A 27,909-nucleotide genomic window follows, 5' to 3' on the forward strand; every position below is an offset into this window, starting at 1 on the left:
CTTAGCCGCAGAACGGCCCCAAGCGGCCCCAAACGGCCCCAACGGCCCCAAGCGGCCCCAACGGCCCCAAACGCACAGAGGCGTTTGGTGCGGGGTGCCCGCTCGTTTGGATTGGTACTGATTGTAGCGGAGACATAAATAAGCACTGGTTGAAGCGGAAATATAAATATGCTTTGTAGTTGAAGCGCTTGCACTTACATGTTTATGAACGGAGCATCAGGATATAGGAAAACAAATGCTCTTAAGAGCGCGCCGAGCGTTTTCAAACTAAGAACGCAGTCAACTAATGGTAGTGCACTAGCGTAGGTATTGCGCATCGCAATGCGACGTCGTCGATGTCAATCCTGTCATTTTTCTCGTTCAATGCCTGAACTTCGCAAGCGTCATATGGCTGCCGACATAATACCCCACCGCTGTGTGTATTATGTCGACAGCCATCGAAGCACGCAATGCCCATAGCTATTGCTGTTGTCAACGTCATTGCCGACGCATCACAAACATGGCCTAATTGGTCGGAAGCATTTGAATAATGTTTATGTAAAGCATGGTAGCACACATCAAATCATAAACCTCATTAACCGGCTTAGTATCGAACGGTTAAGGCTGTAAAGCGGCCTGTCCCATCATCTTATTTTTGGTAGATATGTATGTTCAAGCACTACCTGGAATGAAATGAAGACTGGTTTCGGGATGGCGGTGCTGCAGGTGTATCGATCGGGACTTATATTAACTCTGTTTAAAGGGAGTGTTCCACATTTCTATGATGTTTTGAACTGAAAAAGCCATCTTGGAGATCAGCTGGTGCAGTTCACAGGCTTGCCCTCTGAAGGTCTGAAGCTCTCTAGTTTCTTAGCTACGCGCCCGCGAAAATGGCGAGATTGTTTCGGGAGAGTATGTCAGGGTCACCCCTTTAACACGCGCCGGGTGGCCGGCTAGATATCCTTCGCTCGGGTGGGGGTCAATTTGACCCCCTGAGATCTCGGAAAGTAAGAGAGCTAGAGACACCAACTTTACAGGGTGTGCTGACCTGTACGTGAACTCACTTAAATGAAAGTTCAAGGTTCCTAGGTCATGACCTTCGGGTCAAATAAGGTTAAACTAGGTAAAATTCTAGGTTGGGCTCTTAAAGTGCCCCAGAACATATCATCTAGCTGTTTCTAGGCAAAATATCGCATGCTCATTCAAGGCCAGTGACCTTGCTTGACCTATTGAAGGCCATGGTGACAGATCATTCTAGACTGCTGGGTTTTGCTTTTGAACAAGCGAAAAGGATTACACCAGGTAGTATGTCTAAAACAAGATGTTGACCTGGGCCATTTTAGGCCAATGGCCTATTCTGACCTCTAAGAAGTCCATGGAAGATATATAATGCGGGTCCTGCCATCAATAAATTCGAAATGAGCACCAGCAACTACCCCATACAGCAAGCCCTAGAGTAATAAAACAGGTTGGTTGTGACCTTGGTCTGACCTTTATATCTGACCATAGGTCAACGTTATTTGCTCATTCAATATTTGTGTTGCCTAAGAAAGCATCCTCAGAGGTGTATGGCTTCGTCCAACACTCCGTTGCTGCATCAGACTAAACGATTCCCTGGAGGTTGAGGTCAGCAACCTTACAAGGTACACCTAAATGTTTATACCAAACGATCCGCTATTCAATTGTCTACAGCTATGCAAAATTTGGTGCGGCTGCGCCGCGCAGTTCGGAAAGCATTCTGGAAAAACCTTCGGAGCGGGGTTAATTTGACCCCCTCCCCCCCCCCCCAACCCAAGCATGTGTTAAAGATTTTATCCAAACCTTTTGAATGGATGGATTTCTGGGAGCAAACTTCACGCTAAGCAGGGTGAGCATCTGCTGCACCGCGCAATCTGCTGTGTGAGCCCTGGACCCCCAACATTCGATCGAGCAATTCCAGGCAACGTCCTAATTATGTGAAGCGTCCCTGTGATCAAGACAGAAACATATCTAACAAGGTCATTGTCAGCCGCACGTGATGACGGTCATTGAATATGTCCGGTCTGTGTACGCTTGTGGGCACACTCCGTTTGGCAGATCGTAAACGTTTTGCTCCCGCTGTGTGCACCTTCACCTCCGTCCAGGTCAAGCTGTTGTACTGTAATGCGGAGACTGTGACAGTCGACAGATGCCGTCCAGTTGTGGTCGGACTGTTTTCCGAAATCGTGGCAGACCGTGCCCTTAGTTCCGAAATTTATGTTGAGCAAAATTTTTCACGACTGCCGGAAAGCGACAAAGCAAGATATTTGACACCGACAGCGCTCCCCGTGCCATGCAGGACCGTGCGATGCCGTATCCTCCTGGGCACTCCTACTGGCGGCCCTGCCAAAAATTGTGGCCGCCGTATTGATCGGGGCCCAATTGGACCGGACGCACGCGGGGCGGGGCGGCTGGCTAGAGGGCGAACACGAGCCGCGGCGCGCCGCGCCCGGCCAGCGCGCGCGGCGCGGCGGCGGACGGCCCCGCGGCCAGCCGGCTCGCCGCCGCCCCGCCGCCCCAGCTGCCGGCCGTCAACTCTCGGCTTTGGTTGAGTGCCGGCGCCGACCCTGCCGGAAATAGCCGATCGTTGTGCCTAGATGAGTGTAACTGCGCGGTGAACTGATGATGTCTGCTTGTGCATATTCGGGCACAACGTCCCTCGTGACTTTGTTCATGTGATGTAGTTATCGTGAACTATCTTACAGACAACGATCATTCACACACCTACACAACACAACACAACGCACAACAAGCACGCACACGCCACGCACGCGCGCACGCACGCACGCACGCACGCACGCACGCACGCACGCACGCACGCACGCACAAACATAAGATATTCGTGATATAACGTTTCGGGCACATCGTCTATCCATTCTCAAAAGAAATGTCCGGCTCTTCAATTCGTATCGGCAACTGGCACCATAGATATGTTATACCACTAGGTCGGCAGCATCCATGCTAAATTACTAGCAAGCATGTGTAATCGTAATGGCATAGATTCGCTGGCACACTGGACAGACTAATGTAAACCGGACGGGGTACGAGTGGTTCAACGTTCGGAAGGGAAATCACTAGAATATAGGACACCTGACATGTGTTGGGGACAAATCCGTTGAAGGTGTGTTTTAATGTCCTGTAATATTTCATAATACAGCACATCTTCGACGGATTTGCTTTCGACCCATGACAGGTATTGTGTAACGCCTGTGGAACTATTACAGGACATTAAAACACCATGATTTGGTTTGCACGCAGCCCTCCGCCCGTCACCTACCAACAGCTATGCGGAAGTGCAGCTGCAGTGCATGCTCTTAGTCGTATTTAAAGCACATGCAAATGCAAGGCCCCGTATACCTGTATGCCTTTAATATGATGAGGCCCTGTAATATCTGGGGTATCGGGATCTTAAGTTCCGGGCGACAACGGCCACGGTAAAAATCGGAACACAAAACACGAGCATAAAAACAACAATGAACCATCTTAGTGCCAATCTGCACCACCTCAGAGTTATTGAGCCGGACAATGAACTGCTAACTGGATAACACTCACTGCCGTTGGCAAAAGGGGCAACCCGGCAACTGTTGCACAGCTCGCCTCGGTATATACGAGTTACACTGGCCGGTGTGATATAGCATACAGGTGAGTCGTATGACTTCAGTTCATATGCAAACCCATCAGTCAGAAGCCTTTGTCAAAGAAACCAAGACTAACAGCCGGCTAGGGGATTTAAACCAGGCCCCCCTGGCTGTTGGGGATTTTCCGTAGGATGTGGATCTTTTTTATCGGACGGGCATCTGTACATCTGACATTTGTACGGACGGACATCTCGTTATTCATGTACAAAACGCACGGGCTATGGGATAAGTCGGTTATTATGATGCGATAATGTCGGATGAGGCCTTAACACCATCCCACACATAGTGTCGTATTTTCGCGCCACGCATCACACATTCCACGGAGAGGGAGCTGGAAGTGCCGCGCCGTTCTGCGCGCGTGTCCCGCGCCGTTCTGCACGCGCGTTTGTGGTGTCCGTGAGAGCGGCCTAATAAGGCTTCGGGGTGGGGCGCGTGCTCATTGTCCGCCACTCCGTCCGCGGACGCTAGCATCGCCAACCGATGACATGTCATTGGCACAGAATCAGAAGCAGAATAGGCCGTCGTGCGTTGTTAGATCGTCAGCCTTGCAGCCCACTGCATTGTCGGGGAGGTTGCAAATACAGAACCACATACGCTGACGGTTCGGATACCGGTACGGTCGTTGGTTGTGCCTGTGCGCGCAACCAAGACGCCCAGTTATTCACACTGCCAACGAGTGCGCCCATATACGCGGCGGAGCGGGGAGTCATAAGTAAAGTACCGCGTTTTAGGGAGGTGGCCGAAGATATTTTGCACTAGATCCCTGTCGCCCCTTCAGCGGCCTCAGGGCCACGTATTCCACGGACGTCATTAGCTTGTGTCCAATCAGACGGCTCCTGCGCACCTCATGGCGCAGTTCCCAACCCAACATTACGGGCAAACGATGGCGCCACGGGACCGCGCAACGTAACGTTCAGATCGCCAGATGCTCGCGCCTGGTAATTGGTTTAAAGGGCCTTGGTTTGCACATCATTGCATAGGATCCTGAAATCAGGGAGGGACTAAGAAAGCGGTTTTTCCGATTGCTTTGGAACCATCATCACTAGGTCAGCGTAATGAATTGGGTATGGGGTGGCATGCCGTGATGTGACCAAGGGTCAGACACCTTGACGCGAAGCGAAAATTTGACATGCGGAAGCAGGCAAGTGGTATCTCGAAGCCTATTGCTCCAATGGTCACGAAATTTTCACCGGTCACCGGACATTACTTGATTCCAATTTGTAGTTACGAATATGCTGACCGTAGGTTAGGTAAAAAAGCATCCAATTTCATGAAGTCCCAAATTTTTGCTCGTTGGCAACTCAAACATCAGAACGGATTGCTCCGATCGCTGTGAATTAGGTGTCATCCAGTGCGCCTTATCTTATTTTAATTTGCACATGCCCATATGGTGGCCTTGGGTCAGGTCAGAAGTCGTCAGTTTTCACAGATCCATCGCTGCGAAACTTTCACCATTTGATGCGCCATACCTGATCCGTATTGCATTGAATGGTAAGGCCTGGCGGTGATCGGAGCAATAGGTCATGAGAACTGAGTTGTGCACGAACAAAAATTTGGCAATGTAAAAAAGTCGATGACTTCCTGGACCAGGGTCACCATATTCGCAACTGCAATAGGGAATGGGGTGGGCATGGCGCGTCGACTGGCGATGGCTGAGTGGCGACCAGAGCAAAAGGTTCGGAGATCTTCATTGTCTGCAAGCAATAATTTTATTACGTAGAAATTTGGTGGCTTGACCTGACCCAGGATCGCCATATTTGCAACTGCGTGAGGAAATCGGGTGTGGCGCATCGAATGGTGAAGGTTTCGCAGTGATTGGAGCAATTGGTTCTTAGATCTGCATTGTCTGTTCTGCAAGTGAGTTCTCCCTTTGCGTTGTTAACGTCTCTGTCAAATCTTGGTATTCCCACCGGCATACCTCACTATGCTGAATCGACTGGTAACGGTCCTAGACCGATCCCATGACCGCTTTCGGAGAACGAGCATGTTTGTTCTTAATATGGCGGTTCTTGAGCCCCTCCCATGCGATGTCTGCAAATCCCTCATACAAACTGTATCACGTCATGATACCCGCTACCAGGCTGGCAAGACCTACGCGGTCATATGCTGGATTCTAAGCCACGTAGGAATGGCTGGGAATGGGCTGGCCGACGACGTCCCAGAGCGTGCTTCACTCCGTCCATGCGCAAGGGCGTTTTAGTGCCCGCCACGGACTTAAATCCAGCTATCTCCGGCTTTCTGCGAGGCAGATAGCAGAATGTATGGGACGTGATGGGCACCAGGAAACGGAAAAGCTGAACCCGGCTATCCAGGAATGGCAGTCATCCTATCGAAAGGCAAGGCGGAGGAAGTTATCTCAAGTCGCTTGCGGATTGTACATGCTTTCGTCACCCAGCGATACCTTTTGTATCGCGGCGAACAACCTCGGGTGTCTTTACCGTAAAGCAACTCGTACTGTGCGCCATGTTCTCGCCTGCTGTGTCTGCCGACTATCTCAAGTTACCTGCTTAACGTTACCAGTGTTTTTGCCCTATTGCGCCGCATCTCACGCTTTTGGAATTACTCGGTAACGGCTTACTACGTTTCAAACAGCTCATTCGATATATTTTGCATCCAAATTTTCTTCATTTACACCAAGAGAAACATTTTGCGCGGCGTAATAAACATTTTGACCGCTCTGTCGAAATGTCCAAAACTCTAACAGCTAACTAGAGATGCATGGCGCCAGGATGAATAGAAGTCACCCATTGAATCGAACAGTTCTGGTTGACTGCTGTGGGCGGATAGACAACCTGAAGAAGTATACATGATACCCGAGTTTCTACGAAATCTGTGAGTGTGATCGCTGCTTCACGTTATCATTTGACTCGCATCACCGTGTGGCCGGTTGAGTACCCTTCGCTCGGGCGGGGTCAGTTTGACCCACCTGAGATCTCAGAAAGCAGGAAAGCTGGACACACAAAATTCACGGGGTGTGTTGACCTGTGCGTTAACTCACTTCCGCCAAAATTTCAGGCTCCTAGATCATGACATTTGGCTGAAATAAGGTCAAACAAAGTCAAAGTCCAGATTAGTGTCAAGTGCCCCAGACCCTCTCCTGCAGCTGCCGTAAACCTAGATATCCGTTCTAAACATAAGATCACTGGTGCTCATTTAAGGCTAGTGAACTTTATGATACGGTTCCTAAGGCTACAATAAGGTTATGATACCGTTCCTGTCCTTGATAAATTAAAAAAACACCCGAAACCGCCCCATACGGCAAGCTCTCGAGTCGAAAAAACAGACTACTTTTGACCCTGGTCTGACCTCCATACCTGGCCCTATGCCAATGAAATTGGCTAATTTAATTGTTGTGTTGCTTAATACATTAACTGAGAGATGTATGGCTTCGTCTAACACTCCGTTGTTGCATTAAATTGAACAGTTCCCTAGAAATTGCCTCCGCTGAAATTAAGGCCTGACTGACCTGCTGTAGGCTAGCGGCCTTACAAAGTTCATCTGAATTTTTGACACCACACAATCCGCTGTCCAATTGTCTACAGCTATGCAAAATTTGGCGCGGCTATGCCGTGCTATTCGAAAATCACTCGGAAAAAACCCTTGGGGTGGGTCAATTTGACCTCCACCCAAGCGCGTGGTAAAGGGCATACAAATTTAATATTAACGAATTTGATGTCTAAAGACAGCTGTAGATTTAATTTAAGCAATGTTTCGGTATTTGTTATTGACGTCCAGAAATCCCTGGTCATTATTTCCTAGGAATAATGTCACCTTTCGTATTGGTATTACATGGACTCTATTATTACCTGGAAAGCCAGCCGACGTGTCACCGAACTTGCTCTGTCCGTGTCACCTTACTTCGGCGGAGCATGGAGGACTTCATCAGACCGGCGCAGGTGGCAAGAAGTTATACCTCAACACCCCAGCCAGTCAGATGTCGGAATTAACAACTATTCAGGCAATTGGCGGGTGGTATGGTAGACTGACGCCAAGTTCACCCAGCGAAACACAAATTGTGTTCGCGCCATTCCAATCGTCAAAAAGGGTTCTTGGAGCTTCTTACAGCACGACGGCAGGGCAGTGAGTGCGGCGCGGCGAGAGATGTCTTTAACGACGCGGATGCGGCGAAAGTGGTCGCAAAACAGCTAACAGTCACAAATTATGCAGAATGTGGAGTCGTTTTCCTGGTGGCTTTGGATGGAAGCGGGCCACATTTGATTGTCTGGATGGATATGGGCCACTGCAGGCCTCGCCCAAAGGCCCTTAAGGGACCCCGGCGAGGATGGCGCAAGCCCCCCCAGTGCACCGCCACGTCTCGGATTCAGTCGTCCCCGAAGCCGTTGATATAAACCCCTATATGTGGATACAATATCAAACCCAGTCAATGACCGATAGAATGTGAGGTTCATCGGCGACGTCGATGACGTTGCTTCGAAAGTGGCCCTCATGTTTGCGTGCTTGCACGCTGAGCTCGAAGGGTGAGTCGCCCGAGGTCAAGGTGCAGTTATGTGCAAGCATTTGCATACAGTGGTGAATGATATGACTCGATGCACCTCCATGATATGGTTTTTTGCCGTCTTTGTGTTCACGACATCTGAGGTTCCTGTTTATGGTCAAGGATTGCTACATTGACTTGTTGCGACAATATGTAGGGCAGGGGGCAGTGAAGACGCGTGCTGCAAATCACCGGACACAAATGTATGGTTTTTGCTTATACCTCGACACGATTGGTATTTTCCGTGGTGACCCATTAAGCAAATTGACAAGGATCAGGGTCAAATGAGTTCGACCCGTTGTGGGATCTCACGGCCGATGCCGTCCAAGACGCCGTGCGATTGCGGGCCTGTGTCGGCTTTTCACTAAGGAGATGGTTGACGAAGTCGAAAAGTTAACGTGCCCCATGTGCCAAAAGTGTCAAAGGTCCTCCAAGATTCCTCCCGATTCGGAAGTTCCTACGCATTCATGTGGTGCACCTGAAACGGTTCTTGCCGCAACAGAAACGGCATAGACAACTCAGCTTCGGTTCCAAATTACGTAAGTTGTTAGTGCATTTGCGAGGAACATTATTCACGTTGATAAGACAGTGGTAATAGCCTTGTTGACAAGTGAACAGACATAAGACAGTGGTAATAGCCTCCTTGAAAAAGGAGGAGGATGGAGATATTAGACGCGCTGATGTTTCGATACCATGCCCTTTCGAAACAAAACAAAAAACGAAAGCAATTAGCAGTAGGGAATTCAAAATGACCTGCCGGCGATCATATTCCGGCCATTTTTTAAAACAGCGAGCCACAGTTTTTACAGGGCACCAGCATTTGGGGGCTTAAACTAGGAGCAATCGCCAATTATTATACGATGCAGTGCATATCTAAGAATTAGAGCACGCGATTAAGAAGCAGAATACGCAAACACGCATAAAAAATCGCGTCACACATCGCGCATAAAAAACCTGAAAATCGAGTAAGATCATCAGCAGGCAATTTTGAATTCACTTCTGCTATTCGTTTCGATAAAGGCATGTTGCCTAAATATCAACGCATCTATATCTACATTCTCGTTTGTGGCCGGGGAATAAGGCTACTGCTGTTGACCTACCAAAGTTCAGCTTCACTGTGGACTTCTCCGCCAGTCATATAGGCTTCCCGCCTTGCTCTGTGGTACTGGGAGACTGCAGGTACAACCTGTGCGGTGTGCGGTGTGACCAACCATTCTGAAGGGGCGCACGCAGGCCTCGACACGACCGCCCGCCACATCTGCATCTTGGAGGCCGGTGCGAGTATAACGACTCTAGAGTCTGTCCCATCCCTATGCACCACACCAACAGCTGCGAAGCGCACTGTTCTCCGGCCTGGCTAGTTGCTGACCGGGTGCTGACCGGAGCGCCAGAACTCGAGGGGATTCGAGAGGTCGTCCCAGCTCTAGCACCGTCGGCTGACCGTCATGTGGGCCATGTTGGAAGTGTAGGTAGCACTCGCGAATGAAAACCAAAGTATCCAACTTATCCATAGACGTTCCTCACGTAAGCTTAAGAGCTCAAAGTGGACAAGGCTCGCATACCCCACTCATTCGTCTGCACCAATAACCTTTATCCTAACATTTGTCTACTTCACTTCCTGCCATTGCTAATTGGTCATACTCATAGTCATGTACACAATATTAGCCATGATGTGGGGTTCATGTGTCTAGTAGTCAAATACAACGACAAGGCTCATTCTATACACAGATGAAGCTTTTTTAAAGGCTCTACAGACCACTCCAGCCACATACGCATGGGACGTTTGCTATGCTGGTGGTGTCGCGGTCTGCTTCCTCCTCCTCCCCGTCCCTTCTGACCTCTTCTGTTTTTCTGCAACCGAAGGCGGCGACCGACAAGACTGCTGAGGAGTTTTTTTAAATGTTTTTGGTTTATTTTACCGCATGCTCATCCAGTACCAGACGTGCACAAGCGTGCACACAGATTCTTTCAAATCTGGAGACGCCCAGAATGCGGCGTTGTCTAATAACTGGGTGAAGTTGCCGTCGCCGTGGCACGGAGGAAAGATGCTGGACCACAGTTATCGAGCGGCACTGGGCACGAGGCCCAGGTCGGGCGCCTGGTCTGGTCGGACTGACAGATCAGCTGCCAGCTGGCCTGCCAGTGTCAGCCGAGGCCCCGAGTGGCCGTGCCGCAGCGTTGTATGTTGTGTAACGCCCTCCGCAGTCCCCTGTGGCGGAAGGGTGGAGCGAGGAGGTCAAATGATTCGTCGAACCGGGCGCTATAATTTTGGTGTGTTCGGGGAAAGAGTGTAGGTTCAGGGTGTGCGCGACAACCTCGCAGTGCGCGCAACACCCATGTACACTTTGAACCCGAAGCCGGCCGTGTGAGCCATCCGGAATACATGTATAAACAAGTGTTTCACACGGTCCCACCACTGCTAACCTTTGCTGCCGAACCGTGTGCAATCGGGCAGGCGCTGTCCCACACAGGAGAACACTGAGCTGAGCCGTCTTTGTTGGGTTATATCAGGCTTCCTGGACAGCATGCTAGCTACCCAATATCCGCAAACCGAGCCTGTCTCAGTCGATCACAGTCTACGGCTGGTAGTGTTTTGTGAGCGAGTGCGCAGGCGGATGGTCTTTGTATGGGTGCTCGAACCCATCGAGCAGGCTGGAAATGAGCGACCCGTTATCGATGCTGTGAGGGAGAAGCGGGCCCTCGACCCCTTTCTGCTCAAACGTGCGAATCGTGGTGCAAGGAGCTGCTCTTCACCCGCCTGAAGTCAAGCTGGGAGTGGCATGGAACCAGATGGGTACGGTGCCCGCGGTAACGCAAGAGCAAGCTCGGGCGGAGCGCCATTGGCACCCGCAGCGCGGACACCCAGTCCCATTAGGCGTCCTCGCGCCAAGACGGCTGAAGGGAAGAGGTCAATACCTGTCGCCTCCACACAGGCCACACTTCCGGAACGCGCGGTCTCACCGTCACGAGGCACCAGACACCTTCCTGCCCCCGTCGCGGTTACGCTTTCAGCTTCTGCTGTCAGCTGTTCGCGCGTGTGGTGCTCATGCCTTGTCATACAGCTCGATCTAAGTCAGTCGCTGTACGCGGCGCACGCTGCGCTACTGTACTGGCGCGGCGGCTTTCACTGATGCCAGTCATTGCAGCGTTTTTAAACGACGCCGATCTCAAGGTCATACGCTCATTGATACGGTACTGTCCGAAGACTCGACGGTCGTAGAAGCAGGGGCGGATCCAGAACGCGTTCTTAGGAAGGAGGGGGCTGTGCCCCCCCCCCCCCCCTCTGGTCTAGGGCCCAAAGTAGAAAAGAAGTTATGATTTTCGAAAACGCATTGCATCTCATGTCTTTCTACCCATATGAGCAGCGGCGTAGCCGGAGAGGTCGCAGTGACTTCTGCATTCTGGGGTACGTCAAGCCTTGGTGCTTTGTGAATGCCGTCAGCCCGCCTGTGCAATAGATGCTTTACCTTCCTATGTGATCTTCAACACTTAATCACGTGTTTTTGTCTCTTTGCATTTTTTGGCTAAGAACAGATATTATGATGGCACAAGGTCTCGACTTCGGTTGTAGGGCAAAAGTACTATGAAAGAAGTACGTGCGCGTAAAGCGCGTACGCAATTGTACGTAAGGTGTCAAGTTCGTATGGTAGAAGTACATACGCTTAAGTTCGTAAACGAATGATCGTCTGGAATAAGATTCGTACTGATAAAAATTCGTCTGGGAAAAGATCGTCTCCATAAAGGCACGCCATGGTTCGTAGGCAATTGAACGTACATTTAGATGCATGGAGGAAATTAACTTCCGGATGGTCGATGTTGCGCTTGTGGGGAAGTGGTCCAGGCTGGACGGACCACCAGGGTACCACATTGTGCACCGACATCTCTTGAATTTCGTCGTGATGTGGTGTCGGGTATGATCTGAGTTATGAATGGGAGCGAATAATTTCTGGGTTTAGGCGGCGTCCGGTTTAAAAATAATCTTCTCAGACGGTACTGGGGTCCTTTCAAACAGCGCGCATCAAAATTGGTCAAGCCAGTGCATCATTCTCTCTAGAATTTTGTTGCCTTTATATTAGCGAGCGTACAGCTGGTGTCATTGACACGTCTTCCCAGCGTATTCCACAAGCCAGGTGATGCGCCGCGTCAGTCAGCTGGCAACAGATGCGCGCTCAAGGGCGTCAGGCGAAGTAGTCGACGGAGACGTCGCCATGGTGAGGGATAATGGCCGAGCACAACAAACTCGGCGGGTGATCTGCAGTGGACGTGTTCTTTCACCCCCAGTCCCTTCCATCCCTGGGTGATCTGCAGTGGACGTGTTTTTTCACTCCCAGTCCCTTCCATCCCTGGGTGATCTGCAGGGGACGTGTTTTTTCACCTGCAGTCCCTTCCATCCCAGGGTGACCTTGCACAGTCCCAATTGATTCGAGTTCATTTACTGATCGTCTTAAAGGGTAAGTTTCAAGTCGTGAGGAGTTCAGTTAGTCACAGCTGTCACCGTCCACGACCGTCTCTCGCCCGCTCCTCTCCCCAGTCGACGTGTCGTGGGCCCCCGCAGTGGCCACTCACCCGTCCACGACCGTCTCCCGCCCGCTCCTCTCCCCAGTCGACGTGTCGTGGGCCCCCGCAGTGGCCACTCAACCGGCACGTGACACGGAGGGTAAATACCTGCATTCAAACGTTCAGTGCATACGTCCATACGAAGTGTTGCGCACGTACTGTCGTCAAACGAACTTAATCCCTAACGAACAAGCTGGGTGTGCTGACATCAGATATTTCAATGTGAACCTTTGTTTACGTTATGTTGTGAAACGAACGTTGCGTCTAGCTGACATGCGCGCCTGAACGTTTGAGCACTAATGATCGCTTCGTTCCTTCCTTCCATGCGAATTTTTGCCCATGCGAGAAGTTTTGTCACGAAATTTTCTTGACGGCATTCCAACCATAGCATTTTTATTCATACGTACTTTGTCAGTACGAGCTGTTGTCGTCACGAACTCTACATTCTAGGTTCTTTATCCAGACTAACATTTGATATACACACTTGATGCTGCGAAAAACTGCCTTGCGTACATTTATACACGTATATACGCAACCCCGAAACTACGTCTGGAATGCGTACCCCTCGGTCCTGCGCGGTAAATAGGTGGCGCCACTGTACGCCGAGCACGGCGGAATCCGAGGCCGACACCCAGGATAACGCTGTTTGAAGTCTAGGAGGGACGGTGCTGACCCTCTTAAAATTTTGGGAGGACCCATCATGCCGGCAGGAGGCCCTAGATGACTGAAATATCCCGTCACCTGCATTGGGCCGAGTCCTACACTTTTTGGAACCTGAATAGCACGACACGGATCGGATGCATGTACAAATGCAGGAGGCGTTATTACGAGATGCGAGATGCAGAAGAATGCATCGACCAGCGAGCTTGCACTCAGAGGCTGGAGGTGTGCCAGGGTGGAAAAATATGCGTTCTTGGTGTCAAGATTTCGGCGTATGATGTGTTCGGCGATTAGTTTTGAGAATGCGGGATAGATCACTCCCGTGTTCAGTGCTCTATCCCTTGTCCACTTACATGCTCTATAATGGGGACCATGGATGCATATGACAAGTGGACAGCTTGTCACGACGAATCACTGACAATGGCTGGTTTGTACGGCTATCCATGGGCTGTAGTGAATTTTGCTCTTTTGGTCTGTTGCCATTTGGTCCTCGGCCAAACTGTGACAATGTAGTGTGACCTTCTGTACCTCTTGTGATGGCTTGCTGTGGTTGAAGTGTATGATGGTAACATGCCTTCCTGAATCTGATCTAATGTAGGACTGGCGATTGCTGTGGTGTGCCATGTGATTCATCGTTCGTTCTTGCAGCTGGTGTCCATCACACATGTACTAAATCGGATCCATTTACCTTTTCCACGCTGCAGAAGAAAATCATGATCATGGTATGTGTCACAGTACTGGTGGTAATTTTAGTAACGACGATTGGAGGATACTTCGGACTTTTCTGAGGTGAGTCAGCTTTTTCTATAATGGTCTCTGTGATTGTGGTGTCGTGGGGCGGATCCAGGGAGGGGGGGGGGGGGCAATGCCTACTTGAGCCAACATATGGTGTCCCTTTGGGAGCATCAAAATTTAATGTGGAGGGGTCACCAAAGCTTTCAGTTCGGAACCATTAAAGTTTGTTTTTAGGAGATTCCAAATGCCAGGGATATCGCAATTGGCCTCGGGCCGAGCAAATAGCCTGTTTTTGTATTTAATGGCAAACTCAACAAAAGGAAACTTTACTATATGGATATACAAAAATACGATGAGCAAATTAGCCGTTCCGCTTCGACATTAGGAAAAAAGTTGTTCTTCGAAATGGTTATCATGTTTTCCAATTCACTGGCGAAAATATGAAAGTCTGAACAAGAGGTAAATAACTAGTTGGATACAGTTCACTTTGGTGACCTTGGCTGGTAAAGTTGAACCCAGGTGACCTTTTTGAAATATGTGAAACAACGCCTGTCTTCTGATATTTGGCTGGTCACTGGCGTGACCAATCAAAACCGAAAGCCGGGGACTTTTGTAAGGAGGAGGCACCAAGTCGTAGGAAGCATCATAGTGAAGCGTGGTCCCTCCCTCAACGAAGTCCTGGATCCGCCCCTAGGTGTTGTTCATCGAACACCGCTGCAGACGCTGCTGCGCGTTTGAAATGTGATGTGTGGCAGCGAGAGTAGACAAGAACACAGCTGATGCGGTGTTCTGTTCGCCGCATATCTGCCGCTTCGCATGCTCCTCAACCGTGTGCAATTTCGTCCCTCTGTGCTTAGAAGTAGTTGAGAGATTTTGTTTGTGAAAATTGTTACACATTGCCGTGGATATCGTGGTCCAGAAGCACGTTGTGGTGACTTCGAGGCCTCCAGTCATAGTTTATGTCGGATGAAAATTACTCATTACGTTTCCAATCGCATGGGATTCGCGTGCCATAACCAGTTGGATTGTTCGAAGCAAAGGTTGCTGCTACGAGGTGGGACTGCGTTTCACAAGTAAGCTGTGTATAGTTAGGTAAACAGTGCTCCGCTGGTGAGAGGTGACTGGTTTTCACGCCTAGGCATAAAGTAAATATTGGTATGGTATCTGCAGTGTTACCAAGACGTCGGATATCGGCGAAATTTTCAAATTGTTCAACAGCAAAGATTCTTTGATCAGAAACCAGACGAAGCCTAAAAGACACGAGATCAAATTTCTCGCAGGGGGAAAAACATCAAGTTAGGGCTGTCCCTATCAAATAGGATGATGTGTAATCATGCTTATTTATGTGCTTAGTATGGTAACCAGTCATTATCTACATCACTGAACCCCTGGCCTAGCATTGCTGGGTACATATGTGTTAGCTTGGTTCCATCGGCATCGTAACACTAAAAATAATGCGGCAATTCATTTTCGGTCATATGTTTGCGGCATTTAAGGCGGCGTTCCACTTTTATATGGGGTTTTGAACTGAAATAGCCATTTTCAGTATCAGTCATTGCAGTTTACAGCCCTGCCCTTCTTAAGACCTAAAACCGTCTAGTTTCCAATCTGCATGCCCACAAAGATGTGCAGACTATTTCAAGGTCGTTCAGGCATGCATGACGTCATAGCGACATCATTGAAATCCTGCTATCCCATAGTTCATATGGCGATCAAGGTCAGAAAAAAAACATTCGAGTCATTCAAATCTGTCGTTCATAATCACGTCAATTGGCTCTTAATGAATGGTAAAGGGCGTGTTCCACATTTGTATTGGTTTTCAAGTAAGATAGCCATTTTGAAGATTATTCGATGCAGTTCACAGCTCTGCTCCTCGTGGAACCTAAACCCAGTTAGATCCTGAGCTGCACGCCCGCGAAGATGTGCAGACTATTCGGGAGGACTATTTCAAGGCTACCCAGTCATCCATGACGTCATAAAACGTCATTTCAATCTTGTCATTTAATTAGTCATGCGACGATGAAGGCTAGGAAAAGTGTAATTGTCGAGTCTTTGATATCTGGTACGCGTGAGCACGATTTCCAGATATAACGGATGGCAATAACCTCTTGATCAATGTGCAAGGTGCGATGAGATGATCAAGCAATAACGTTGAAGAGCATATTTAGTTAACAAAGAAACTGTGCTGTCTAAAGCAGTCTTCCGCACTTTAAATTAAATAATGGTTATAAGTGAGCTTATTTCAGCTCATCGGATGCTTGCTTCATTATCTTCAAATTCAGAACATACCCCTTGAAGGGAATTATAGTTCTCCCTAAAATAACTTAAGATTTACTTGCTCATATATATATATATATATATATATATATATATATATATATATATATATATATTTATATGTATATATATATATATATATATATATATAAGACCGTGCCCCTCATGGACACGGAATCTAAACAGGCGTGTTCTTTGTTCACTTTTGAGTACAATGGCTTATAGTTGTATTTGTTTTCAGCATACATGTATGATGTATGGCTTCATTGATGTAACAAAGTCGGCCCACCGCGGGCAGTCTGCCAAGCCGTCGGTGGTCGTCCGCCGCCCGTGCCGGCCGTGGATCGCCGTGCACTGATCTCTAAAAAGCCACCGCTGCTCTCGAACCAAAGCTAATAGGGGCACGCTTAATACACGCCCAATGGATGCCCCATGGGCTGTTGAAAATTGGGGCACGATTGCACGACGTACCATAGAGGTATGCTCAGAATATTCTGGGTGGTGCTCTGCCCCTCCCCCCGCCGTGCCTATCAGGGCGGGGGTTTATGAGGTCCCAGCTTCGACACATAACTCACTGGTGACTTACACCTACCGACATTGAGCCATAAAGTCAACAAGGGTAAGGGCGACTGGCGATATCTGACGAGGCTCCTTAGCCTTGGGTGACCAGTGTAGATGGGGAGATGGACAGTCCCCCTCACACCCACCGCTCGAGGTTGTTTGCCTTAAGACCTCTCGGCAGCATTCTCAAGACAACTGCCCACAAAAGCAATCCACCATGTGTGCGCACTGACGTTTGGCTCCAGGACGCCAGGATCGGTGTAAACGCAGTATATCCCCGACCTACGTAACCAAGATTATTTCGTGTGTCGTTATGAGATGTGCAATAGCCAGGTTTCCTACCAACAATAACGAGCGGGCCAACCAGCTAAGTTGGACAGGAAGATGTCAAACTCAGCGGTAGATCACAGGGCATGCACATGCTTCATAGTTCATGCCTACAGTTTGAACTGCGCTCTCATCGTGTGTGCGTATTTGTTGCTAAATTATTGGCTATGTAATTGCTCTCCGGTGACATTTCTCCACTAAATTTAAATCGCTAAGTGATATTTACGAACTGAATAAGGTTGTTCCGTTCTAAAAAATATGACTAGGTTGGATTCCAAGTTACGACCAAGTAAAGGGATCAGGCTGCTTGGCTGCTCAGGGTACCAAGTTAAGAAAACACTAAGGTCTGATTTCTGCTCGTGTACTGTTTTGAGATTGCTCCCAAATTGCCCGATGGCGACTGTGCCGAGGTCTCAAAACGGTACACGAGCAGAGGTCAGACCTTAATGTTTTTTGTTTTAACTTGCTAACCTTAGTGCTAACGTAACTTAGTGATAACCGTAGTGGTTTTCTCCCGGGGTTAGGGGTTCGGAGAGACCATGCAATCTGAACCGGGCTTCGAACTAAAGATAATTACCGAACTCACTGTTCTTAGACGCGGTCCGGCCAGGCACGCCAGTGCGTGGCCTTTGCGATAGCCTGTTGATCGTTAGTTACATTTTATTGACTGCAGCACTCTTGGTGCTGAGAAAACAGCTTACTTCGAGCTCGAACGACAACTGGGCTGAGCTTCGCGATCAGTAGACATGCCTTGCGTCGATTTGCGAAGCATTTGCTTTTAAGTGTGCAGCATTTAAAACTACAAATTTTTCTGCAGTTGCAAACGTTCTGAGGCCTGTTGCTACAGAGCGAGACTGCTGGGCGCCACCGTTCAGTAGCCGCTGGACGCCGAGCTGGCCGTCACGCCCGTCACCTGTTGTTACAGAGCGAGGCTGCTGGGTGCCGCCGTTCAGTAGCCGCTGGACGCCGAGCTGGCCGTCACGCCCGTCACCTGTTGTTACAGAGCGAGACTGCTGCCGTTCAGTAGCCGCTGGACGCCGAGCTGGCCGTCACGCCTGTCACCTGTTGTTACAGAGCGAGGCTGCTGCCATTCAGTAGCCGCTGGACGCCGAGCTGGCCGTCACGTCTGTCACCTGTTGTTACAGAGCGAGGCTGCTGCCGTTCAGTAGCCACTGGACGCCGAGCTGGCCGTCACGCCTGTTACCTGATTGGCGTGACGCTAGTTACATTGGCGTAACGTTAGTTGACGTTGTTACAGAGCGGGGTCGCCGGCCACCGCCGCCGCCCGACATCGGCGCGCGCCATGAGCCTCGTCCCGCCCTGTGTTCACAACCGACTCGCCGCCATACCTCCACGCCGTCGGACTGGGCAAGCGGCGGACCCACGGCCAAGGTCCCTTGCGGCAGTTGCGTCTCTCTGGGACGCTTCCTCCGCCAGGTGCGTCTCTCTGGGGATCTGTCTCCGGTAGGCGCGTCTGTCTGGGAAGCTCCCTCCAACGAGCGCATCTGTCTGGGAAGCTCCCTCCGGCGGGCACAACTGTCTGGGAAGCTCCCTCCGGTGGGTACGTCTGTCAGGGACGCTCCCTCTCAGGTGCATCTGTCTTGGAAGCTCCCTCCGGCAGATGCGTCTGTTCAGGAAGTCCCTTGGGTCGGGTGCAGTCCATCAGAGGCCTCCTTTGGCTGATGCCGCTAGATGCATAGTGCATTATTGATGTTCCATTTTCTTTAGGGTAGATAGTTACAACATGCGTGTGCTAGGGTTGATAGGTTCAATAAGGTCTGGCGACATGATCTCACCCAGGATACTCTCTCGGAGCTTCTAGCCGCGTGTCGAGAGGCGGGACAGCGGTGGCTAGTTGGTAAAGAAGCTGGTGACACACCACATATCCCTGCCCCGTGCGCGCCTCTCCAAGCCGCCGCCGCGACTCCTCGGTCAGTTGGCCCGCTCGCTCCTGTCCGCGTTGTGATTGTTGTTACCGTTCGTTCGTCTCAGTACGCGAGTGCTACAGTTGCAGAACGTATACACACAATTGCATATACAGATAAGCACACGGATATCGGTTGTATGACGTATCCAACGAATGTCTGCTCGGTTAGATGAGTCGCTTGCGTTTATATCTCAGTGTGGTCCTGTGCACGTGGCGGGGAGGGCGGGGGCCCGGCGCGACGCGGCCACGCCCGGCTGCTCGCCTCGCAGGCAGAGTCGTAATATCGTAGCAATAACGTGACTGGGGCCGGCCGACGTGGCGGCGCGGTCAACGCGGCGGCGCGGCCGGTGCTGTGTGGCCGCGTGTGGCGTGGTGCCGCACCACCCTGCCGGGGGGCCGGCCCCGCGGCCACCGTGGCTGGCACGTGTCCGTTCGCCGGCGCTGTCCGCCTCCTCGTCACACACGTTACGTCGCTTGAAAGTCGTGTGACGCATGAGTTCTACATTTAATCCACATTCTTGTTTATAAGAGAGCAGTACGCGAACGCTGTACTTGTTAGGGAAAACCCGTTGCGTAAAAGGTGCTAGGCCCTGTGGCAGCGTTAGTACCGTGGTGAGCATTTTCTTATCATTGTCGATGTAATTGCGGTGTAGATACATCCAAATGTGAGAAGTGAAAATATTACGGAACAATCAGCACGCCGTAGTTTTATTGCGGCACCATCCCGTGTGGTTTGCTGCGTGGAGGCCAGCGCCGCTGAACCCGGGAGAGACGGACGGACCAGCGGGCCGCAGCACGCGCTCCACGAAGTTGCCGCGTAGCGGAACTCGCTCATTGAACCCGAACTGAACCCTCTCATGAAGCAACTCAGAAAGTGCCGGTCCGTGTCCCGGCGGTTGCATTTCGTACAAAGAACGATGATACCGAGTCCATAAAACACTTATAAGAACACCAAAAATGTGGAGGAATCTTACCATGTCTTCATTATTATGAATATCCCAAATTTCATGTGTCTGTGCACTTCTGCGTATGTGCTGTCACAAGCCCAGAATAAGTGCGGCATAGTATAGTTCTCTAACCCCGGTAGGTTGAAATGACCGCATTGAAGCACCACTGAGGTCATGATACCTCACTGGGGTCGCAAACATTGGACTATCTTTTAGCATGTCACCCACTACATATAAGCGAAGAGGGAGGCAAATGACAAAGAAGCCGATGGATACAAGAAATTCGAAGATTCGAATTCGGAGCCCTACAAGCCTAAGCCGTCCGCGGCCGTGTCAGTCGGGGAGGCAGACATGAGAGACGGAAGGCGGACATGGCAGCCGGGAGACGGACATGGCAGCCGGGGAGCGGACATGGCGGCCGGGAGGTGGCCATGGCGGCCGGAAGACGGACATAGCAGATGGGAGGCAGACATGGTGGCCGGGAGGCGGAAATGGCGGCCGGGAGGCGGACATGGCGGCCGGGAGGCGGACATGGCGGCCGAGAGGCGACCATGGTGGCCGGGAGGCAGACATGGCGGCCGGAAGATGGACATAGCAGATGGGAGGCAGACATGGTGGCCGGGAGACGGACATGGCGACCGGGAGGCGGGCATGGCGACCGGGGAGCGACCATGGTGGCCGGGAGGCGGACATGGCGGCCGGGAGGCGGCCAGGCACCCGGTTCCAGATGACGGCCACGTGCTGCTCCGGAGTCCCAGCACAAGACCAGGACATGGTGCATTGTCAGAGGCTCCAACGACGCGAACACGACGGTGGCTCTTCTCCACAGAACGGGACAGGTAGGTGGACAGCGAGTAGCGTAGCCATTCCTTTGGGCGAATCTAATGTATGCAGAATCTGCTAAGGCTATTGTAGCTCTGCTGATGTGACGCGCGGGCTGGCTGAGTGTCGACGACATGACGCTGATCGGAATCAGCGTCTCAAATCAAATCCGGTTCCCCGCGCCTGTCGGCCGGGTGATCCGCCGTCGATCGACCCTCGAGCAATGCTTACCTGTCTGGGAGACAGCGGGTTCAAACTGTTATGCTCACCGGCATAGACAGCTCAGGAGGCACATCCCACATGGTCTGATCATGTGTTGGGTTTTTGTTTACACCATGTTGTTCCGGCATGCTGTCGAAACTGTCCTGAGGGGTTAAAAACCGCTCCTCAGGTGTCCATATTCGAGGTACTGAACATGGTTTCAAAAAAGGTACAATAACTACTGCGGTCGACGCGCTCTTCAAATCCAATAACTAACTACCTAACCCATTTTGTCCGTCAGCTCAGGCATGCCGCATTGTACGGGCCCGAGCGCACACGCGTGGCAAAGCGGCGCTATGGCTTGATCCGGATGGCCGATTGGCACGATCCGTATTTCTCTCTCTCTCTCTCATCATCGCTCGTAACCGGGAAGCATCGAGGCAGCGTGCTCACCATCAACACGCTTAAGTCCTCCCGATCGCAGTAGATGGAGCTGCTTACGCTACGTGGGGCCGGGTCACCATCATTCTCGGGCCCGTCTCCTTTGACACGGGTACCGCCTCTGGGCCGGATTGCGGCGTGCGGCGACGAGCCTGCTTGGGGCGCCGCGTCCATGGCCTTGCCGGCAGCATCAGGTACATGCAGACGGGAGTCGATCTCCTCGGCTTCGTCGTGGCCTCGAAGAACCTGGATCTCCTGCTGCGCCTTGTGCACGTGGTGGGATAGATCGTCACCTACCTGTCGCTGGCCTTAACGTGATGCGCGAGACCGAGGATTCGGCCAGGTAGCGCCCAGAATTGAGACCGAACGTTCTCTCGAAAGTCCTGCAGATCCCGCGCCAGACCTGCTATGACAATTGTCTAACGTCTCGTACACGCGTCAAGACCGTCTGTCGTGTCCTGAGGTCCGGGCCCGTCAGCGGGTTGGCCCATGGCGGCCACGCGACGGCGCCCTTGCGACAGGCAGCGCTGTGTCGTTCGACTCCGACCGTTGACTTTGACCGAACTGCTTCCGTCTCTCATATGCCGTGGTGGAGTCGTCGGTACTTCACAGCCGAGCGGTGAGCCCATAGCACGCAGCGCCCCGCCTGTCGCTTCATCGCCTCAGCTACCGGGCATTACCGCCGCAAGGAGGCTGGCGAGGTCGGCGCATCGGAATTGGCGCGATCACATCAGGCCACAGACTGATGTGATACAGACGCTTGTGACGCAGATATTGCGCGATGCAGCTACTTGTGACACGGATACTTGACAAGGGTCTGTGTTAGGACAAGTTATGTTGTCTGTGTTATGACAAGGGTACTTTTATGATACGGATACACGGATATTCGTGCTATGGATGCTTGTTATGATACTGATATATGATACAGACAACGCGCCGCTCATTCCGCGGCCATCATTCCATAATAGTAGAAATTAACGCACAATGTCGGTTTCTGAGTCAGCATCCCGCACCTGGTCCCGCTCTCAGCTCCGCCCGTGAATCCTCCATCCGCGATCGTCCATCCATCGCCCGTAAATCCATCGTAAATCGTGGCTGAGCGGTAAGCGGGGAGCGCACGGCCGTCCTGCACCATGGTCAGACAAGGCCACGGTTCGGCAGCGGACCCCGCTGCGTTCTGGGAGTCCGTCTCAGCGTACTCGGCACTGCAGTCTCCGGTGACAGAACACGGAACACAGAACACAGAACACCCGCGGGACAACACTCCTCGGGGGCAAACACGCAGACGAGTGAATGCTACCGAACATGACTGCAGAGATGTTTATTCACCTGAAATGCTTGGCCTAATGGTCTATACACGCAGGGCAGATGCAGGCAGGGTCCATGCATAGAAAAACTGACGAAGAACTTTGGTTTGCAACTGCACGCTTACGAAATGATAGTGAAAAAACAGATCTACTTCTCATGCGAACAATGACGTTCCGTTCCGGTCTATATGAGGCGTACGCAAAAACAACATAAATCGCGGATGCCATCAATTGATGGCGTCCACGAACGACTCAGGGCGCAGACAAGTCACATGGTAATTTGCCTTTATTACAAATGTTATGATGGGTGGATGCCAGGAAATATCCACAGCTGGCGATGCGACCGAGCACGTTGTCTACCTCACAGCACATATGCCAGCAGAACGCTCGGAACCAGGTGAGCATGTAAGAGCCTCACAGCTCACGCCCGCCCCAGGCTGCCACGGCGCGTGAGAGCACACGAGTCCCGCGAATCACTTGGCACCGAGTAACAATGACAATACCCGCTCGTCCAGGCAGCCTGTGTGCACACTAGCTACGTGGACATTAGCTCAGTCAAACGTGAACAATAGTCGCGACAGGAATGGCAACGGCATCGGCCGGAAGGCACGAGATTGCACGCAAACTCCGCAGGCGTTCGCACGGCCCCGGATCACACAGACTCACCGGCTGCGGCCGGGCAGGGCTGGCCCGGTCCGGCCCGCTGCACTGGACTCCGGACCGACCTTCGCGACCGCCCCGCGAGCGCCAGGTGGCGGCCGCCTCCCAGCCAGCGCCCGCATCCTCCACTGCCGCGCCGGCAGTCAGACTCGGTCAAAAGCGCTTGCCCCGACCTAGACCTCGACCTCGACCCCGACCGCGACCTCGACCTCGACCTTGACCGCGACCGCGACCTCGAACGCGGCGGCGACCGCGTGCGCTGCGCCACCAGTCACGCCGCGTCGCGCCGGCCGCACCACCGGCGCCCACCGCGAACTGGTTGTGGTAGTCGATGTAGGAGTCGGTCTGAGCGCTGATGCGCTGGAAGGCGGGCGACAGCGGCGCGGCGTCTGTGGGCGACGGTCACAGCCCGTAACCGACGGCGGCCCGGCAGCCCACGCGCCAGTGTTATTGGGCGCTGCATGACCTGCAGTCGATGCGCCCGAAAACCCCAAATCACACCCGCACACCAAATGGCCAACAGACGAGCCGACGCACAAGCAGCGATGCTATGAGATGTCTGTGGCAGCGAAACAGATGGAGAACACGGGGTAGCGAACACCATCGATATCCGCGGCGTTAACTGCTGCGGCACATCTCGTCATGACACAACCGTCCGCAGCGTCCGTCTGCAGTCGCATGCAAGCGGGTGCTCAGACTGCGAAATCGGCGAATACCGCACGGCCGCGGTGACCGTCCGCACCTGCGGAGGAGGTCGAGGCCAGATGGTCGCTGGGGAAGCTGTTTGAACGTGGTTCGGTCGGCGCGTGGGCGCCCGACGTCCGTGTCGGTGACAGGTCTCTATCTGCAACGAGAATCACGGGGCCCTTCGTCTGGCGGCCGTTTCCGTAACGCGTCATCGGTACATGAGTGGCAGCGGTTGTACTTTTTTCTGGATTCGGTCCGAACCTTTCGATCACATGAATTTCCCAACATCAGCACAAGCGCCAAGTCGTGCTTGTGCGGGCCCAGATTCCAACATCCGGTGATCCAACATCCGTGAAATCTCGGGTCAACGGTGCAATGTCGCGGCAAGAGCTGAACGTACCGCAATGCCCGGCCCGTCCGTCCTGCCTCTGACGTCACCTGGCCTTTAAGGGCGGTAGCCGCCACCAAATGCAGGTCGTCCCAATCACGAGCACATCGCGAGCGCCTTAAGCGACCCCGACCCACCTCGCCACGGGCGGGCGAGTCGAAAGGTAGGCGCCCCCTGACCCACCCAACTACCGGGGCGCTCGATGTCGGACGGTCACATACGTGGTGGATTGTGGCAGAGACTGTACAATAAGCTCCTGCGAGCAAGCGACAAATGAGCCACAATTTTTTAACGTGGATTCGCACGAACAACGATTTATCTTGAGTAATTTTCCGCTGCAACAGTTTATCCCACCTTACATAGTTATGAGGGAGTTTCCCCGCTACGTAGTTCTTCCGACACGTTAAGAACACATTACGTTACTAATAGCCCGTAGCACCGCACAAGCGGCGGGCTGATGCCGCCAGACGACGGGGAGGGAACGGCCCCGATACTTACGGCGGCAGCTTACCGGCCGTGTCCCGTATGCAAGTCTCCACGTGCTCCAGGTAGTCGGGACCCTCGGGCACCAGCTGCAGGCTGATGCCGCCAGACAACGGGGAGGGAACGGTCCCGATACTTACGGCGGCAGCTTACCGGCCGTGTCCCGCCGCTCCCGTATGCAAGTCTCCACGTGCTCCAGGTAGTCGGGACCCTCGGGCACCAGCTGCAGGCTGATGCCGCCAGACAACGCGGATGGAACGGTCCCGATACTTACGGCGGCAGCTTACCGGCCGTGTCCCGCCGCTCCCGTATGCAAGTCTCCACGTGCTCCAGGTAGTCGGGACCCTCGGGCACCAGCTGCAGGCAGACTCGACAGCGCTGGACGCCGGTGGGTGTCCTGCGATGACGGCCGACAGCGGTTCAGCACCGACACTCGTCTCACTCAGGCCCGGTCTCAGCCCACGCAACCAGTGCCCCCTCCCCCCCCCTCGAGCAATTGTACAGTTATACAACTGGTTAGCAGATGCCTCGTTTCGGGTGTAAATCGCGGCTTACATGATAAATAATGACAACACATCTCATCTAACCAAAAGCTTCTTCCGGTTTTTCGTACAATGAGCACGTACCAATAACGCGCAGCAGAATACACACAAAAAAGGTAAAATCTAATCAGCCAGATGTGCCGGCAGTGCACAGGGTGGCGACCATTCCCATAACTCATCACACCCCGAGCCACCTGACTTACATCTTCATGTTTTTCCCGCATCTTCCGAATATGACCTTATTCTCGCCGACATCACAACACGGGACCGATTAGTGTCACAGCGCTTCCCCGACGTGTCGATACCGGGCGGGAACTGTTCAGTTCCGGCCACCACTCCCCGATCTAATCACACAGAGCCACGGGCACCGCCCACGGACCGCTCTCAGTGCGGCTCCGCAGTGCGCGGGCTGATCGCCGTCCGGCGGCTCACCGGGCGCGGGTTCTGAGCAGTGGGGCGGGGTCCGGTCTCGGCTCTGGCGACGGGCTCTCCCGAATCTCCACCACCTCGTCAATGGTGCAGCCGCTTGCGTGACCCTGACGAAGATAGGTGTGGTTGGGTTCCGGTAACAGTCGCATGATGCGTGCGGAAGACGGTTCGCGTGGTAGCTGCACCTGACGTTGATATGCTGTTATAAATACCTCCCTACGGAACAAACATGGTTACATGTTTGTCACCGACTCAGACGTTGATAGTTCTTTGCTGTTCCCAGAACACTTATATTCAAATACATTGGTGCTTAACGAAGTATCAGGGACGCATCCTGTATCTCCTGCCCACATTCTCCATAACTTTACCTCAATTCTATCCTGCGGAAAGTAGATGCCACAGAGAGGACATTCCACCTGGCCGGGAGCGCCGCCCGCTGCGTCAGCCGGCGGCGAGCCGCGCGCGCCGTCACCGCGCCCCGTCTCCGTCCGGTTGGCAGACGATGAGGCGGCGGCGTCTCGCCCCACCGACAGCCGGCTGGTGACAGGCCGCGGACCTGCAGGCGACCCGGCTGCTGGACCGGCAGCTGCAGACGGTCCGGCTACTGGATCGGCAGCTGTAGATGGTCCGGCCGCTGCACCGGCAGCTGTAGATGGTCCGGCTGCTGGACCGGCAGCTGTAGATGGTCCGGCTGCTGGATCGGCAGCTGTAGATGGTCCGGCTGCTGGACCGGCAGCTGCAGACCGTACCACTGAGATCTTCCCGGCTGCAGGCCAGTCAGCTGGTGTGCGAGCGCCTGCGGACGGCCCCGCCGACGTCCGACCAGCTGCAGAAGTTCCCGTCGCTGTCCCGACCGCCGCATGCGTCCGTGCCGCTGGCGAGACTACGCCGGCTCGTGAGGATGCCGCACGCTCCTCATCATCTGACGATGACGACACGACGGCGGCGGACGTCGAGCCCACCGCTGATGGCGGCTTGGAAGAGCCGTTGGGCATTTTCTGCGGCAAGCAGTAACATGGCCGGTTCAATTGCGGAGCCCAACGCCCAATTCACAGCAGCCGATTCTAGTGCACAATGCCTGACTTTCTTTCAGGCTTTCGCGTGGCACAACAAATCATAATTCATGGGACGTTAATTTATTATTGGTTGGAAAGTTAAGAATGGCACACTGAACCGCAAAGCACGCAACTTATGCAGGATTGTTGCAAAAGACGCTCTTCTGGCTGTTTATCGCCCACGAATACATCCTTTTGGCCACATGATTGAAGAAAATGTCGATGAAACGTGTTACAACACAAAAAACGACGTAGACATCCGTCTGAAGACAACAGCTAAGGGAGACAATACAAATGCACCTAGCGGGGATCTGATCAGCTATCAGTGGGCCAGCCGAGCACCAGATGAGCACTTGACCCCAAGCGTATGCGTTCTGCGGCCACCGTGCCGGGCCTAGCTTCTCACCCGAACGCGTGTCGTCAGCGGCACCATGGAGCGGGCAGGCGGCCGGTCCGACTGTGAGCGCGGCGCCGCCGGAACCCGCAGCACACCGGGCCTGATGTCGGCCGCCGCTTCCACGCGCCGGCGCTTGCCCGCGGCCGGGCCGCCTCCGGGACTCGGCCTGCGCCGGCGCACGGGCGGCGACGCGGCGTCAGCCGGCGGCGGCTCCCCAGCCTCCCAGGCCGGCGCGGCCGGATGCTCGGGCAGACGCGGTAGACGCGGCGGCGCCTCCCGCTGCCGACCGGACGGCGGCGCGCCCTCAGGCAGCTCGGGCGGCGCCTCCTTGTTGCGGAGCTTCAGCGCGAGCCTGGCCGCTGGCGTCTTCCTCGCC

The 27,909-nt window shown here is 53.0% G+C and overlaps 2 protein-coding genes across 2 annotated transcripts in view; one reads left to right on the plus strand and one right to left on the minus strand.

Moving 5' to 3' along the window:
* Positions 1-19,872, plus strand: part of LOC119112388 (syntaxin-1A-like) — a 38,115-nt gene extending 18,243 nt beyond the window's left edge. The window contains exons 9-10 of the mRNA XM_037236556.1: positions 14,052-14,136; positions 18,506-19,872. Of these exons, the coding sequence (XP_037092451.1) occupies positions 14,052-14,135 (84 nt within the window). The 3' untranslated portion in view covers position 14,136; positions 18,506-19,872. The remainder of the gene's footprint in view (positions 1-14,051; positions 14,137-18,505) is intronic.
* A 3,291-nt stretch (positions 19,873-23,163) lies between these two features.
* On the minus strand, positions 23,164-27,667 carry LOC119112326 (translation initiation factor IF-2). The gene is made up of 6 exons (XM_037236450.1): positions 27,543-27,667; positions 26,450-27,079; positions 26,085-26,188; positions 25,398-25,507; positions 24,295-24,396; positions 23,164-23,941 (listed from the first exon to the last, which is right to left on the minus strand). Exons 1-6 carry the CDS (start codon positions 27,567-27,569, stop codon positions 23,706-23,708), a joined length of 1,209 nt encoding a protein of 402 aa, XP_037092345.1. The 5' UTR covers positions 27,570-27,667; the 3' UTR covers positions 23,164-23,705.
* Positions 27,668-27,909: the final 242 nt, after the last annotated feature.

Source organism: Pollicipes pollicipes, unplaced genomic scaffold, assembly GCF_011947565.3.
Source record: "Pollicipes pollicipes isolate AB1234 unplaced genomic scaffold, Ppol_2.1 Scaffold_7261;HRSCAF=8764_pilon_pilon_pilon, whole genome shotgun sequence".
Lineage (NCBI taxonomy): Eukaryota > Metazoa > Arthropoda > Thecostraca > Pollicipedomorpha > Pollicipedidae > Pollicipes > Pollicipes pollicipes.

What these genes read in the sequence shown, in the direction of transcription:
- LOC119112326 (XM_037236450.1), bottom strand. Translation starts at nt 27,569, where the DNA reads ATGGTGCCGCTGACGACACGCGTTCGG. An exon ending in CGCTGACGACACGCGTTCGG is followed by an intron (nt 27,080 to 27,542) that starts GTGAGAAGCTAG and finishes TGCTTGCCGCAG; the next exon opens with AAAATGCCCAACGGCTCTTC. An exon ending in GGCCTCGACCTCCTCCGCAG is followed by an intron (nt 23,942 to 24,294) that starts GTGCGGACGGTC and finishes CGTCGCCCACAG; the next exon opens with ACGCCGCGCCGCTGTCGCCC.